Here is a 15,220-nt window from a genome sequence, read left to right on the forward strand (position 1 = left end):
GCCAATAACACAGCATCATTATCGTCAACCCTTTTTTGGGATCGTGGAGCTGGGGGCGGACGGTAGATCGGAAAATGTCCATGTCGGCATGTTGATGCCACGAGTGGTAGTGATGCGACCCCGTATTGATTACATGGAATATTGGTTGTCGCAGACTCGCAGTTTCGTTTAATTATTATTATATTTTTTTTTTTTCAAATTCCACTTTCCCCTAATTATTATTATTATTATATTATATTATATTATCATTATTGCCTACCTACTGCATTGAATGGATGTGACGGGGGTCATATAACGCAGATCCTTTAAGAGTCAATTTCTTTAACTACTGACTTCCTCTCCGGCCAAGTCAACTTCATTAGTAGGTCCTTAACCTGCTACCTCGTAGTAGCTGCTTCTGTACCTTACCGGTTAACAACGCCCTGTGGCTCCCCCCCTTGTGTCATCTTTAAAGATCAGTCTCGACTTCTGACTTTCCTATTGTGCATCTGGCTGCAGTCATCCATGGATTCAATCTATTTTGCATGCGCCTTATAAAGCATTCACACCTCCTCCTCTCGTGTCTATGCCACCTTCATATTAAAACGAGTCAGGCTTCCTTTCCAGCCAGCTCTCCAACACAACTCTTCACCCGCTATCCTCCACCTCAACAGCGATCTCTTCCACAATGGCCGACTGCTGGCAACCACAAGCCTCTGTAGTGGTCCCTCACTGGACCTTCCAGGAGAATCAGCCATGTTTCTGCACCTCAACTTTCCGCGATCTGATGTCTGCGTTTCCAAGACCGAAGCATACCAGCCGGGTGACAAAACCCCGGAGTGCTGGAAACAGTCCTTCTGCTGCTGCTAAACGGAGAACAACCATGTCACATCACCCATCAATGTACAGTCAACCACCACAGCAGCAAGGCTATCAGCCTCCAATGGACGTTGCGGCTATGGCTTCTGCAATGCGCCGGGCAAGGAAACCTCGGCCGATGAGCTGGCACCCGGCATCATTGGGAATGGCCACATATCCGACTGCCCAGTACATCCCCGCTGCGACTACTGCAGACAACCTGGCCGCCACGGGGCTGTGCGCCGCACCCGATACCATCCCCGTCACATTTGGCGGTGACGGAATGCTACCACCATATTCGATACCAGACACAGCCATGTCGGATACGATGCTTTCTTACTTCTCCGGTGTGGGAGATGCGGCTACTGCGATGCAGGCCTCCTACCTCCAACAACAACAACAACCAATGGACGACTCGCAGGTTGCATGGGATGCCGGTACATCCCAGTTTTCCACAATGATCACCCCCATGTCGGATGGCTGGTCCTTCGACATGATGTCCATGAACAATAGCATGCCGTCGGCGGATGTTGCAGGCTCGAGCTACGAAAGTGCGCCGTCATCAACTGGCCCCTCGACACCGGATTTCCTACCAATCCAACAATTCGACAATGACGCCAATTTCCAGTCCGAGCCGCTTGAAAAGGAGGATGAGCTCGTCGGAATGGGCTTGTATAGCCACCCCGAGATGTCCTTAAATAGTTCTCTCAACGGACTCGGGGGCAAGGGCCTGAAGTTGGAAGAAACCTTTACACCATCAGCCGACGAGGGGATTGAGAATAAGGATGCCGACGCGGAAGATGACGACGACGAGCAAGAATCAAATGAGGACCCGCTCAAAAATGACAGCTCCGATCGCTACCCGGCACAGCCTGATCCTCAACCCTATCATCAACAACCAGTGAAATCAACACAGAGCATGCTCAACAGATCATTCTTTTTCGATGATGACGACAAACTAGACCACAATGGCGGGATAACCCAGCAATTTTTCAACCTGGAGAATCAACCATGCTTGAATTACGCATACGGATGGATTTGAACATTTACCAGCCTTTTGTTTGTTTTTTTCTTTTTGAAGTCACATGTTTCACGAAGCGAGTCTCTTTTTTCTTCGTTCCCTTTTCTCTTCTCAGGGCATAGCGCGGAGTTTCGAATACTAGATGCACCAAACACGACACGGATACCCAAATGGAGGTACAATGATATGAGCAGCATTTCCTTTTTTGTGACAACATGTAACTAGAGCCACTGCAACCAACACTAGCATAGACCAAAGACTTGATGAATGATCGTACAGTTCCCACACTCCTACATTTACCCGTAGTATCTAGCTTGAGCATGAGAGAAACTCTAGATGCACATTTTTCTAAATTGAGAGGAGTTGCAATCACAATTAAAGATAAATGAAGTTCTTATGTGTGTGTTTGTCTACGCTGGATGGTTCAGAAAAACAAAACAAAAAGAAATCGTCCCCGGGCAGGATCGAACTGCCGATCTCCCGATTACTATTAAGTAACAGTCGGACGCCTTAACCAGCTGGGCCACGGAGACAACTTGTTGAAAAACGAACATCCTTGTTGGTTACATAACCTTCGATTTCATTTACAAGATTCTGACCACTCGCCATGTAAGGAAAAACGATCCACCGATCATAAAAATCGCCAGTGACATTGGCCATCCGAATTGCAATAGATAGGCAAAGGGCAGGAACAATTGAAGGCTAAACTCAAGTAATATCTGGGGATACGTCTCTGCCCAGAGATCCAAGAAGCAGAATGGCAAAAGTAGTCTTTACGCCATGGAAGGAGCATTCGCAACTCCTCAGTGTTCGGAATCAATTCTATCCTCCGCCTGGCTATGAGGGACCAGATATGCGCTCCAAGGCCTGTGCTCTGGTATGCCATCTTACCCTCAATTTCGAGCCGAATACTGACTTGCTGCAAGGTTGGAGTATGGAAACTACGTGGAAATCTGCCGCACCCAGTCGAGGCTACCGCGCTTTTGACAGATGCGATTCTCCACGACGATGCCCAGAAAAATTCCATCTTTTCGATCCGGGCCACCTACTCGGCTGCTTTCTGTCGGTATGTCTCATCTTTAAATTTTTTTTTTTTTTGTTTTCTGGTAACGTCGCAAGCATGTCTGACTCCCGTCTAGATTCGTAACGGGTCTCGTCGACTCGAAGCTGCACGGACAGAAAAGGACCATGTTCCAACGGGCGATTGACCTCGGTCTCCCGGCCTCTTTTGTTGAGCTGCGTCACGAAGCCACCCATCGAGAACTGCCCTCGCTTATTGTCCTGCGCAATGCGACGCAGCGCTCGCTTGAGTGGCTCTGGGACTACTACTGGGCCAAGACAGCCCTCGACTCTGCGCTTGTGCCTGGGGCGCCTGCTTCTGAAGTCGCTGGCAATGGCGAAGATCCTGTCAAGCACATCCAAAACGCTGTCAGAGCTGCGCTCGAACATCCAGCGAGTCAGGAGGATAGTTCAGAGCCGCCACGGAAGAAGAGGAAGTCGGGTCAACACTCTTCCTTCCTTGCGACGCAGTTTGTGTCGATATGCAGGGCTAGCAGGGATGGTCCGCGTGTGCTGTCGCGGGTCCTCATTGAGGATTCGGTCTTGGTCCCCAAGGGACGAAAGTAAGTCGATCTATGACTAAGATAAGAGGATTCCATGCAGCTGACATCGTCCTATTAGGCTTGGAGAAAGTATGGATGATTCGTTCGCTACGTGGGATAAGTCCCTTCAGACGATAGCAACAGGGCAGCCTGCCTTTTTACCAGCCTTGACCGAGGAGCTGGTTAATGAGCTGGCTTTCACGAGTCGGTCGAACGCAAAGACTGATCCTAAATGCGAGGCGATTTACAAGTGGCTGGACCACATCTTAAGATCTGCGCAATGGAGCACAGCGCGGCAAGCTCTTTCCCTTGGATACATTCTTACTGTTTGTGAGAAGAGTGCGAACCACTGGACGAATCTGCTGAAGGATGCTGTTCGCCGGGGGAATGATGATTTGAGTGCCATCACCGGAGGGCGGAGCACCGTCTCAGCTCAAACACAGAAGAAATCATTGACCGGGACATCGTCGCCTGGTGATCTCCAGGGGCTACAAAAATATGGTTGGGATACTGTAGATACTTGGGATAGCAGACCGATAGGGGTGGTTTAACCCTATCATTGGGATCGATGTCATGATACCAACTTTTCTTTTCTTTTTTTTTTTCAATTAGGAATTTTAGGCTATTTCGCCTACTAGCATTCATCAATCTGTGTTAAGAATCTATCGATCTTGACACTATTACTGCCCCCAACTTCCTCGATGTATATAGATTTCTACATGCGGATTAGCGCCAGCTGCGTGATCTCGGCCGACGATGAGGTAATGCTTCTTCCGTTGTCTTCATGTATCTAGTCCAAAGCCGCCCATTACTAAACGATCTCGGAGTCACCCCGCCTCGGTTTCAGTATTCATCGTCAATGAACTTCGCAAGAGCACTACGGCCGTACTTTGGATCTCGATTCTTAAAAGTTAGCCAAGTCAGAACCATGCATATCCAGTCGATTCCCATGTGTAAGTTGGCCTGGAGAGTCATCTATTGTTGACGTATCATGCTTCCCCGATCTTCGATACAGGATGTATATCTAGAACGCATTGAAGCTTACTCTTGGAATAGGGACCGGGAAGGGCAATAACTATGCCTACCTGGTGACAGACGAACCCACCAAGGAGTCTGTTATCATCGACCCGGCCAACCCGCCAGAGTAGGTGCCCCTCTCTACGGGATTGGGAGACTTCCTTCTCATCTTTACACTAGAGTCGCTCCGGAGCTCAAGTCTCAGCTGGAAGCCGGCAAGATCAAGCTCTCGGCGATAGTCAACACCCATCAGTATGTTGCATCGATCTTCCCCAACCAGTCAAGACAGGTATTGATATACAAGTTAGCCACTGGGACCATGCTGGCGGCAACAAGGAGATGGTAGGTCCAGCACCGCGGCCCAACTCATGTGCCTGGCTAACATAGCCAGCTGAAACACTTTGGCCAACTCCCCGTCATCGGAGGAAAAGACTGCGGATTCGTTACGCGGACCCCGGCACATGGGGAGACGTTCAAGATCGGAGAACGGATCTCTGTGAAGGCACTGCACACCCCCTGCCATACGCAAGATAGCATCTGCTATTTCATGCAGGACGGAGATGAACGGGTAGTTTTCACAGGCGACACTCTGTTCATTGCAGGTCAGATGTGCAATTCTGCTTATTTACAGGGGTCGAATCTCACAAGCGACAGGATGTGGTCGGTTCTTCGAGGGAAATGCCCAGGAGATGAACAAAGCCTTGAACGAGACTCTGGCCGCGCTTCCTGATGACACCAAGGTTTATGTGAGGATCCTGATGTCTGTTCTTGACACTCATCACCGAATGCTGACTCCTTTCCTAGCCTGGCCATGAGTACACGAAGAGTAATGTCAAGTTCTGCCTTGCTGTCTCCCAGTCAGAGCCGATCAAGAAGCTCGAGGCATACGCAAACCAGCATCAACAGACGCAAGGCAAATTCACCATTGGAGATGAGAAGGTGCGTGATCCCTATGATTTGGGGTAGCTGTTACTAAAAATATGATATAGCTGCATAATGTATTCATGCGGGTAAATGTAAGGCCACCTGGACCCTATGTGATATTGACATGCTGATTGTTGTTTGTTACGTAGGACCCGGAAATCCAGAGGAAGACTGGAAAGACAAACCCGGTCGAAGTAATGGCAGCTCTGAGAGAGATGAAGAACGCTATGTGATTTCGAGTATGGTACTGTGTGTGATTGAGAACTATCAACGGACTACGATCGTCACTGGATGATGGTTAGATGCAGAACTCAGGCAACACCCCGAGTACTGTTAGTAGAGAAAGTATATAGTACGTTGTATCCATAAATCATTGCATGATGGAAGATAAACCCAGACCTGAGACATTTCCATGCCTCTTGAACATGGCAAGTTGTGAATGGTGACTAAGTCACAGATGACCGTCTTCTTTGTTCCTGAAAAACCTCATTTTTTCCGATCCCATCCCATCGGCATCCCACAGACGGTATCCCATCCCAATATGCCAGATGCCACCACCATACTTAATCCCAGCAAGGATGATTTCTCATTTGAATCCTAGTTCGATTTTCATCTTTCTCTGCTTCTCTGTCCCTCTCTCTCTTTCTTTCTTCTTTGATTATTCTACAAGAATAATTTTTCTGATAACCCCATCTCTCCATCCCATTTCTGCGCGGAGTCGATGCGAAATGGGCCGTCAGCAACAGACTCTGAATCTCGGACCATGAACCGCACCACCAATCCGACTTCCGCCACCAAAGCCCTATTTCATTGTCCCCATCCGGGATGCGGCCGCAGCTATCAGCGCAAGGAACACTTGACTCGCCATTTTGCAAGTCACGGCCAAGCGCCAGCCTGCGAATGTCCGTTCTGTGACAAGGTCTTTTCCAGAAAGTACGTCTAGTTGGCCCTGTTGGAACCAGAGCTCAAGATTCGGATCCTAATTCCTCCTATGCAGTGATACACTCCGCCAGCATGTCCGCATCCACCATAAAGATAAGGAACTAAAGTCTACTCGCACGATCCGCGCATGCAGCCACTGTCGCGCACGACGGTCGCGGTGCGACGGGCGAGTCCCTTGCAAAGCGTGTACGCAACGGGGCATCCAGTGCTCGCTGGGGCAGTCGTCGGCCGCAGCGGCTCACGCTCACCAGGGGACCGGGACGCCGCGGGATTCCCGGACGGATCTGACGGTCAGCGACTCGCAGGACGAGCAGCCTGGTCCGAGTGACCGGTCGATTACGCCGGAGCAGCGCGCGGAGGGTCCGCTGCTGGTGCGCAAGGCGGCCATCCTGCACTATGTGGAGGTGTACTTTGAGAGATTCCACCCCGTGTGGCCGTTTCTCCACCGCGCGACGTTTGATCCCGACCTCGAGCCGCCAATTCTGCTCCAATCTGTGATCATGATGGGGCTGTGGATGGCGGGGGAGGAGGATACGCAGTGCAAGGCGCTCAAGCTGCATGAGAAGCTTAGCTTGCTGGTCTACCAACAGAGGGTGCGTTGCGTTTTAAAGTCTACAGGGCGTTCCCTGGTGCTTGGGGTTGTTCTTGTTTCTTGGATATCCTTGCTGATCGCGGAGACAGGATAACTGGGCAGGCTCAGACTTGAACTACGAAAACCCTCCCCCCTGGCCCATGGCAACCTACCAAGGCATCCTCCTGCAGATCATCTTCGCGCTCATCAAGGATAACGAGACCCAACTCGACATCCAGCTCACCCGCCCTCTCTGCCGGGGATCCTCCCGCCTCCTCACAACGCTCATCGACACCTGCCGCCGCCAAAACCTCTTCTTCTACCCCGCCATCCTGGCCCAGTTCAGCCGTGAGTCCGTCCCAGACGTCTTCATCTGGGTCGGCATCGAGGAAGTCAAGCGCTTTGCGCTGGCCCTCTACAAAGTCTGCAGACTGTGCCACGTTCAGGACACCGAGCTTGACACTCCCCGGAGTACCGGCCGGGGCAAAGACCTCCTCGCCCTGATGGATCTGCAGTTCGCGCTGCCGGACAGCGATGAGCTCTGGCATGCGAGTTCGGACCTGGCGGCGAGGCTGGCGCAGGATGGGCCCATGTGCTACAGCAACAAGAACATCGAGGCGAACTGGATTTCGCAGGCGGCGAGGTTGTTGCAGAAGCAGGGTTTAGCGTTTGATTGGTTATAGGAGTATGGGTTTGTGTTGATCCTTTGTTGACCGCTACCTATCGAAATTCTGCTGCGGCTGGGCTAGAGGTCTTATTCCCATACAACCATTTTCTCGGCTGCCGATGACTCTTTGTTAAGTACAAGATATTGATGTCTTGTGCTTCTGTACTACAATGAATAATAGAATGATTCAAGGCTGAAGAACAGTTCTGGATGCTCGTTGACCTGGGTAATCATCATGACGTCAGGCCCTGATAGAGCTCCTTGTTTTGTTCAACGCAGCGTGAAGCAATCCCAAACGACTTACGAAACGATATTCTCTCTCTTTTGACGATCTCAACTCCAGCTCACATACTAAATAACTTCTTAACAAACAACAATGTCCTGCCACGAGAATATCCCCAAAGACGAGCATGGCGTCCCAGGCTCGCCTCGCACCACCAAGAGCCGCGTGCTTGAAGGCGGCGCCAATATGGTCCAGGACTTCACTCCCGTCAAGCAGATCTGCGCTCACCTGAACGCCTTTCATGTGTATGCGACGGATCCGACGCGGAGTGTAGAAGCAAACCACTACTGCACGCATGTGACAGAAGGTACGTGCCCGCTCCTCCGGTTCGAGAAGAAAAACAAGCGGACTGAGATGGGGTAATCGCAGACATCCGACAATGTTTGATCTATGATTCCACCAAGCCCAACGCCCGGTTGATCGGGGTCGAATACATGATTTCGCCGCGGCTGTACGAGACCCTCCCCAGCGAAGAGCGGAAGCTATGGCACACGCACGACTTCGAGGTCAAGAGTGGCATGTTGATCATGCCTTCTCCGGCCGGAGTGCCGAATCCCGCCTGGGAGGTTGCAGAAACATCCGAGATGAGAGATATCATTCCCTTGTACGGGAAAACGTATCACTTCTGGCAGGTGGATCGGGGCGATCTGCTTCCGATAGGACCGCCACAGCTCATGGGGAGCTTGATATCGGACGACAAGGTCAAGTATGCGAATCCAAAGGGGCTGGCTGGACTGCTTGCGGAGAGAGATGAGAAGTTTGGTGTCGATTATCGAGTTAAGGCGGAGAAGAGAAAGGACATCGAACCCGTGGAGAGGCATCCAGGTAGGTCAATTGCATGCTCTCAGTCGTGCCTATGTGGTTCACTTTTGCTAATCGTGGTAGACGCCGACTACATGTGGAATATCGTAGAACAGGAGAAGAAAGCATGAGTGGAGTTCGACAGGATTGATGTTGCAGGATGGTAGCTTGACATGTTGCTTTCTACCACAAGGGCTGTTGAATTGAACCTTTGAAAAAATATCATTCTGACTAGCGCTGTATATGATATCTAAAGTGTCTCCCACCCACGCCACCTAGCATCCCAGTCCCATAGTTAAATGGGGTCAAAACTGAGATGGCGTTCGGGGATATCTCGCCACGTTTGTGGTTAGTCGAGACGTATAATGTTCATCTTGCTTCACTGTCCACACTCGCGCGTCCTGGAGTTGAATTTCGGCGACGACGAGCTCTAGCAATTTTAGAAGCGGTAAAGTCACAAGTAAAAGAACATAATCTATGGATTTGACGAAAAGGTCAATTTGCAATGATGTCTGATCATCATTGATGTCGAGAGTAAGTCCCATATCCATTAGAATCAAGACGAACGCGAACATTATGCGAGCGAAATCCCTAAGACATGGAACATTTCGAACTTCGAGCTCAGGCCATACCCCAGATCCGTCATGGTTCTGAACATGGTTCTCTGAGTTCTCGGCGATTGTATATGTACTGGAAGAAGAAGAAGAAATCTCAATAGCGGAAGTGCGGGAAAAGTCTTCATATATAGCCGCTACCACGTGACCCGCGACGGGCGCGCCGAGCCTCCGCCGATCATACAAGGCTCTCCGAAAGCTCGAACAGACGAGTCCCCAGCAGAAAGAGCAATGTGCTGATCTCGCCAATGGAACGATTATTCCGTCAAGCGCTGAGGCGGTCTACGTCGGGGGCCTTCTTTCGTCTCACCCTGGACGGACTGGGCCTGTTCTGCGCGTTTACCTTGGTCTGGGAGAATCTGATCACCGTGCAGCTCAGCGAAGGGCCGTCGATGTACCCCACCTTCAGCCCCCGGGGCGATTACCTGATGATTTCGAGGGCGCACAAGTACGGTCGGGGAATTGAGGTTGGGGATGTGGTTCGGTTCTATCATCCGACGTTTTTGGGGGTCAATGGTGCGAAGAGGGTGTTGGGGATGCCTGGGGATTTTGTCTGCAGGGACCTGCCTTTTAGTACGGAGGTTGGGACGAGCCAGGAGATGATACAGGTGGGCTTGGAATTTTATGATCAATTCGAAAAGCTTGGATTTGGCTGATAGAAGGTTGTGTTCTTCTAGGTTCCTGAAGGCCATGTATACCTTGGTGGAGACAACCTTCCCTGGTCGAGAGACTCGAGGAATTATGGACCCATTCCTATGGGATTGATCAATGGGAAGATCGTTGCTCGTGTATGGCCACTGTCGAAGATGCAATGGGTGGAGAACACACTGCAGCCAGCCCAGTTGTCCGAAGAATAGATTCGAACGGTTACAATCGCATTACTATCGTTGCAGCTGCCCGGCCCTGCAGGCGCATATGTTAGGCGGAACCCAGGAGTTTGGAGTCAAAATTTGTGTACATATTCATACATATCGGTTGTACAATACAGGTGTAGACCAAAAAAAAAGTTGAAACAAACAGAGGAAGTGACCGGAGAGAGGGAGAAATATGATAGCAGATCACCGGAAAGTAGAAGGATTTCTCCTCTTATAAGGCAAAGGCTCGACTCTCTTTCGGCGCAGCTCCATGTCAGCATCTGCGAAACCGATCTCCCTCATGACATCCGCCATCGTCTCATCCCATTGTGTTCTGAAAAGATAGGCTCCAATCGCCTTCAGGTGATATCTGGCTTGCAGAGTTCGGAGCAGAACGTCACGGTTGTTCTCAAGAGCCTTTACCGAGGCAACATTCAATGGAGCGGAATCCTTCTGCTCCATGATGAAGATAGACAGTCTGTGGTAGGGGCTACCCTTCTGAGCGACTGGGGGCAGCCAGGGCAGGATGACCTGCGAGTCCGCCGAGAGGTTGGCAAGATCAACCTTGGTGGAAGTGGCGGAGATGGGCACGTTGACTGCGAGGTAGTGCATCTTGTAGTCGAATTCGTCCTTCTCGACATTGGGGACATCCGAGTCCACCACTGCGATAGTCACGAGTTTCTCACCAGCCTCAAAAAGCTGGACGTCGAGCTTGGGAGCCGTTGTGCTAACTCGGGAGTTGACGAATTCTCCGGGTTGGATCGTGTGCCGGCCGAAATGGAGCTTGATATCCACGACAGGGTCGCAGTGAGGGAGGACATCGGGGATGACCTTCATCTGAGTGATTCTTTGTACGAGGATCTTTCGGCGATACTCCCTCCACTTCCGATCGGCCAGATAGCGATAGATGGGCTTGGTCATGTCACCTAAATAGCATCTCGAGTTAGAACCGCGAACCAGGAGCCACATGACAGGCTTAATGAATGATTCGTACCTTGTCCATCTTCGAACTTCTTCTTCACTATCGGATCGTTGATGTCGGCGCCGATCTTCAGGCGCTCAAGCTCTAGTTCCATTGCCCGCAACTTTGACTTCTGCACTTGCTCGCCGCCAGCCTCTTCCGTGGGGATCACCTGGAGTCTTGCAATCTTCTCCCGCATGGCCGTAATCTTCTTGACCTTTTCCTCCCGATCAGAAAGTAGGACCTTTCGGGCTTCTTGAAAACATTGGTACGGCAGTTGCTCGAAGGGGATGTTGTCGGAGTTCTGCAGTGCTGCTCGACGACGACGGGATCCGACAGGCGCAATACCTTGCTTCAGTAGCTTTCGTTCCAGACGCGGACTCGATACCAGAGCAGGATCCGGATTCTTGTAGAAGGGTTGGCTGTTGGCGTCAGTCTGGGCTTCCTCACGGGCCAGAGAGGTCGACTGGAAGGCTCTCGTGGATTGCAACTGGAGGCCTGTCGATCCCCTTGTATATTGTCTCTGAAGACATTGAAGCAACGGCTTCGATGCCCTTTTACAAGGAGCCATTGTCAAGGGAAGGGTTGTGGGAGGTGAGAGTGGTGGTGGACAAGGTGTTGGTCGCGTTGTCGGGTCGAAGATGGTCGAGGGTCGGACGGAACTCTTTTTTTCAGTCCGGCACAGCCAAGCCTCACCCCCAACTAGCGCCAACCACCGCAAAGCCCCGGATTGAACTTTTGCTTCACCTGCCCGCGACCCATCAACACTGGAAGACAGGGCAATTGAATACACAATATGCCTGGACCAGATGCTCTTCGCGCCCTGAGATGGCTTTCGAAAAGCTCGAATGGCCTTCTGTTGGGCACTGAAGCCACAGCGGTACGAACTTTTCTTCTTTCCCCATGGCCTGTTCAAGTGCCGGTTGCATGCTGACAATGGTATTTTTTTGCCAATTAGAAACGATGCCTGGCAACGTCTCTGTCGAGATCGATGGCCACAGAGGCTCAGTCCACGACCGAATATCTCACAAGGGAGGCCCCTACCGTGCCCAAGCCGACATGGGAGCCTGCCCCCGTCAAAGCCACCGCCTACTCATTCCCTTCGATGGAACCCCTCCGTGTCATTGAATATCCTCGAAACCACCTCTTGATGCCTCTACGAAAAGATATCCTTCACCGAGCCGTTGTGTATGAGGGCGACATGACCCGGCAGGGTACAGCGAGCACCAAGTGGAGAGCCGACGTGCATGGAAGCAACAAGAAGCTGTACGCGCAGAAGGGTACTGGTCGGGCGCGTGCCGGTGACAAGAAATCGCCCATTCGAAGGGGAGGAGGTGTTGCTTTCGGTCCTCACCCTCGCGACTTCGCGACGAGTCTGCCCCAGAAGATCTACGACCAAGCGTGGCGGATAGCCCTGAGTTACCGGTACAAGCGCGGTCAGTTGATTATCATCGACAACGAAATCTCCATTCCCGAAGACGCCACCCCGCATCTGATCCAGGAGATCTTCAAAGTTAACGGCTGGGGCCGCGAATTTGGACGGTCAACGTTGATCACAGACCAGCTGAAGGAAGGCCTGTTTGACACGGTACGGGGGGTCGGAGAACACGCAAAGATTCTGAACCGCCAAGACGTGGACGTCAAGGATCTCCTGGAGACAGGAAGACTGGTCATTGAGAAGCAGGCCTTGGACCGCATTCTGGCTCATCATTCGAGGGACTTGAACAACGAGCCGGCCAAGGCTGTGTATTAGTTGGAGCGGGTTGGGGCGAATTAAATCAGCTACAGTTTGTTCTCGTGTATCAAAACAACGGTATTTTGTATAAATAGATCTACATTGATATGGCTATCTTCCTTGAGAACTATATGCTTTGTGAGCACAACTGAAGTGGTAGAAACCTCTGGCGGGAATCATCCAGAGAGCGCACTCTATGGAGTACAGCCCGTATAATTCTATTTAGTAAGAGAAAGTTTCCCCTCGATTCTCCCAAGACACTAAGGCACGCAGCAAGAATTAAGTCCCATTGAGCTCTTCCATTTTACTCCTCAATATTGTGCAGTTCAATTACGTCTCAGACCCCCCTCATAACCGCGGAGTTGGGGATCTGCTCGGCAACCACAGCGTTCATCTTGTCCAAACAGCCGGCGGAGGAAAATCAACCAGCGCGAAAAAAACTCCGAGGTCAAGCGTCCTGCCAGAGCGGAGAAACGCCTTTCTTTCCGAGTTATAAGCACTCGATTCTCTTCCCTTCATTTATCTACGGTTCTTCCTTTACGACAGGCTGTCGTCTGCCTCGATGTTACTTCGACGCAGTTTCTGCCGCTTACCAACGCCGTCGAGCTGGATCTCGCGGGTTTCACCAGTCACAATGCCTCTCCGCGCCAAAGTGACAAACCCAGCATTCGGGGCTGCTGCCAAGGTGATACTGCTGGCTTTTACATCGAAAAGAGAATATATCGGTTCCTAATCCATGCTTTGTTAGATGTCGACTGCCCCCGAACTCCCCAAGGAGCTCCCTGGAGACGAGCCCGACGATGTCCTCTTCAATTCCCTCTACGGCGTGCGGTTGATTGAGCTCAACAGACCCAAGAAGCTGAACTCGTTGAACGGCTCGATGGCACGGAAGATCCTCCCCCGGTTGAAGGTTCGCGATTTTCTCAAGGCCTACAGTTTGCTGGATATGTTGGTTGCTAAGTGGTGGACTAGGAATGGGAGAAATCTCAACTTGCGAACATCGTCATGCTGTCCGGTGCTGGTACAAAAGCTCTCTGCGCAGGAGGTGACGTTGCTGCTCTGGCTCTGCAGAATGAGAAGGGCCCGGAAGGACAACAGGCGTCGGCCGACTTCTTCGGCCTCGAATACCGCCTGGACCACGTTATCGCTACGTACACAAAGCCGTTTATCTCGGTGATGGATGGAATCACCATGGGCGGCGGTGTTGGCCTCAGCGTGCACGCCCCCTTCCGCATTGCGACCGAGCGTACTGTCTTCGCCATGCCCGAGACGACCATCGGATTCTTCCCGGATGTCGGCGGCTCTTTCTTCCTCCCCCGTCTCGACGGTGAAATCGGAACCTACTTGGCCTTGACCTCGGAGCGTCTGAATGGCGTGCAAGCACTTTACGCTGGTGTCGCCACACATTACCTGCATTCCAGTGTTCTCAGCAACCTGACAGCTCGTCTGTCGGAGCTGGTCTTCCGGGATCAGGCATCGCTTCCCGAGCGCTTGGATCTGGTCAACAAGACCATGGCCGAGTTTTCTATCGGCCTCCCATCTCTGGAGCAGGAGCCCATCCACCTCGCTGGTAGCCTGCGCAGCGCCATCGATCGCTGCTTCGGCCACAGCACGATTGAGGAGATATTCAAGGCTCTCGAGCAGGAAACGGTGCAGAAGGAGTGGGCCCAGAGAACCCTGGAGACTCTGTCCAGCCGCTCGCCCACCTCGCTGAAGGTGACTCTGCGCCAGATGCGCGTGGGCAAGCAGTGGACCATCTCCGAGACGTTCCAGCGGGAGTACCAGATTGCAGCCCAGTTCATGAAGCATCCCGATTTCGTCGAGGGTGTCAAGGCCCGCCTGATGTCCAAGCCTCCTCGTCAGGCTACATGGCAGCCCGCTACCCTGGGCGAAGTCACCAATGACGCCGTCGATGTGTTCTTCAAGCTTCCCGAGGGCGAGTCCCGGCTGTCCCTCTTCAACAAGATCAACTACAAGCAATACCCCCACGCCTATGGTCTCCCCAGCGAGGCTGAAATTGAGAAGTTTGTCCGAGACAGCTCGGAATCCGCCAACAAGACCGTTTCGGAGTTCGTGCAGAAATGGGGTCACAAGGAGGGAGTCCGGGAGAAGGTTGCGGAGGTTCTGGCTAGGCGAACAGTGCAGACTCCTGAAGGTCTGCGATGGGAGTAAACATTGAGATCCGGGTGCAAATGAAAAAAAAGCATGATATATACCTCCCCGGGCTATTGTTAGATGGAATGTGCATACTGCTTTTAATCTTTCTTTACATGTATTTCTATGTTAAATCTAGAGTCATTGAATTCGTATCATCAGCCGTATGACTACAACAGCGCCGCATAACTAGAGCGATTAAACATCAGTCTTGTTTCGGCAGTATACATCTCAAAAG

The 15,220-nt window shown here is 51.6% G+C and overlaps 9 protein-coding genes and 1 non-coding gene across 10 annotated transcripts, besides 1 other annotated feature; 8 read left to right on the top strand and 2 right to left on the bottom strand.

The window, feature by feature from the left end:
• The first annotated feature begins 214 nt into the window (after positions 1 to 214).
• Positions 215 to 253: a microsatellite.
• Positions 254 to 667: 414 nt separating this feature from the next.
• On the top strand, positions 668 to 1,879 carry ACLA_015830 (uncharacterized protein; the record flags this gene model as incomplete). Its single annotated transcript, XM_001274563.1, has 1 exon — positions 668 to 1,879. One exon carries the CDS (start codon positions 668 to 670, stop codon positions 1,877 to 1,879), a length of 1,212 nt encoding a protein of 403 aa, XP_001274564.1.
• Positions 1,880 to 2,307: 428 nt separating this feature from the next.
• Positions 2,308 to 2,391, bottom strand: ACLA_015840. The gene has a single exon. It is a non-coding gene; the product is annotated as a tRNA-Asn (tRNA).
• Positions 2,392 to 2,615: 224 nt separating this feature from the next.
• ACLA_015850 (rRNA-processing protein LAS1) lies at positions 2,616 to 4,010 on the top strand (the record flags this gene model as incomplete). The annotated part of the gene is made up of 4 exons (XM_001274564.1): positions 2,616 to 2,735; positions 2,785 to 2,924; positions 2,998 to 3,480; positions 3,539 to 4,010. 4 exons carry the CDS (start codon positions 2,616 to 2,618, stop codon positions 4,008 to 4,010), a joined length of 1,215 nt encoding a protein of 404 aa, XP_001274565.1.
• A 377-nt stretch (positions 4,011 to 4,387) lies between these two features.
• Positions 4,388 to 5,633, top strand: ACLA_015860 (putative hydroxyacylglutathione hydrolase; the record flags this gene model as incomplete). The annotated part of the gene is made up of 9 exons (XM_001274565.1): positions 4,388 to 4,412; positions 4,516 to 4,603; positions 4,657 to 4,728; positions 4,785 to 4,818; positions 4,868 to 5,078; positions 5,131 to 5,222; positions 5,281 to 5,415; positions 5,466 to 5,492; positions 5,550 to 5,633. The coding sequence occupies 9 exons, from the start codon at positions 4,388 to 4,390 to the stop codon at positions 5,631 to 5,633; spliced, it is 768 nt and encodes a 255-aa protein (XP_001274566.1).
• A 530-nt stretch (positions 5,634 to 6,163) lies between these two features.
• Positions 6,164 to 7,596, top strand: ACLA_015870 (C2H2 type zinc finger domain protein; the record flags this gene model as incomplete). The annotated part of the gene is made up of 3 exons (XM_001274566.1): positions 6,164 to 6,333; positions 6,398 to 6,935; positions 7,024 to 7,596. The coding sequence occupies 3 exons, from the start codon at positions 6,164 to 6,166 to the stop codon at positions 7,594 to 7,596; spliced, it is 1,281 nt and encodes a 426-aa protein (XP_001274567.1).
• Positions 7,597 to 7,956: 360 nt separating this feature from the next.
• ACLA_015880 (OBAP family protein) lies at positions 7,957 to 8,795 on the top strand (the record flags this gene model as incomplete). Its single annotated transcript, XM_001274567.1, has 2 exons — positions 7,957 to 8,170; positions 8,233 to 8,795. The coding sequence occupies 2 exons, from the start codon at positions 7,957 to 7,959 to the stop codon at positions 8,793 to 8,795; spliced, it is 777 nt and encodes a 258-aa protein (XP_001274568.1).
• Positions 8,796 to 9,526: 731 nt separating this feature from the next.
• ACLA_015890 (putative mitochondrial inner membrane protease subunit 1) lies at positions 9,527 to 10,135 on the top strand (the record flags this gene model as incomplete). Its single annotated transcript, XM_001274568.1, has 2 exons — positions 9,527 to 9,886; positions 9,956 to 10,135. The coding sequence occupies 2 exons, from the start codon at positions 9,527 to 9,529 to the stop codon at positions 10,133 to 10,135; spliced, it is 540 nt and encodes a 179-aa protein (XP_001274569.1).
• A 201-nt stretch (positions 10,136 to 10,336) lies between these two features.
• Positions 10,337 to 11,664, bottom strand: ACLA_015900 (mitochondrial 54S ribosomal protein mL38; the record flags this gene model as incomplete). The annotated part of the gene is made up of 2 exons (XM_001274569.1): positions 10,337 to 11,058; positions 11,127 to 11,664. The coding sequence occupies 2 exons, from the start codon at positions 11,662 to 11,664 to the stop codon at positions 10,337 to 10,339; spliced, it is 1,260 nt and encodes a 419-aa protein (XP_001274570.1).
• Positions 11,665 to 11,889: 225 nt separating this feature from the next.
• ACLA_015910 (mitochondrial 54S ribosomal protein uL4m) lies at positions 11,890 to 12,846 on the top strand (the record flags this gene model as incomplete). Its single annotated transcript, XM_001274570.1, has 2 exons — positions 11,890 to 11,973; positions 12,052 to 12,846. 2 exons carry the CDS (start codon positions 11,890 to 11,892, stop codon positions 12,844 to 12,846), a joined length of 879 nt encoding a protein of 292 aa, XP_001274571.1.
• Positions 12,847 to 13,462: 616 nt separating this feature from the next.
• Positions 13,463 to 15,000, top strand: ACLA_015920 (mitochondrial 37S ribosomal protein mS47; the record flags this gene model as incomplete). Its single annotated transcript, XM_001274571.1, has 3 exons — positions 13,463 to 13,513; positions 13,577 to 13,738; positions 13,801 to 15,000. The coding sequence occupies 3 exons, from the start codon at positions 13,463 to 13,465 to the stop codon at positions 14,998 to 15,000; spliced, it is 1,413 nt and encodes a 470-aa protein (XP_001274572.1).
• Between the last annotated feature and the right edge of the window lie 220 nt (positions 15,001 to 15,220).

Source organism: Aspergillus clavatus, genomic scaffold (assembly GCF_000002715.2).
Source record: "Aspergillus clavatus NRRL 1 1099423829795 genomic scaffold, whole genome shotgun sequence".
Taxonomy (NCBI): Eukaryota; Fungi; Ascomycota; class Eurotiomycetes; order Eurotiales; family Aspergillaceae; genus Aspergillus; species Aspergillus clavatus.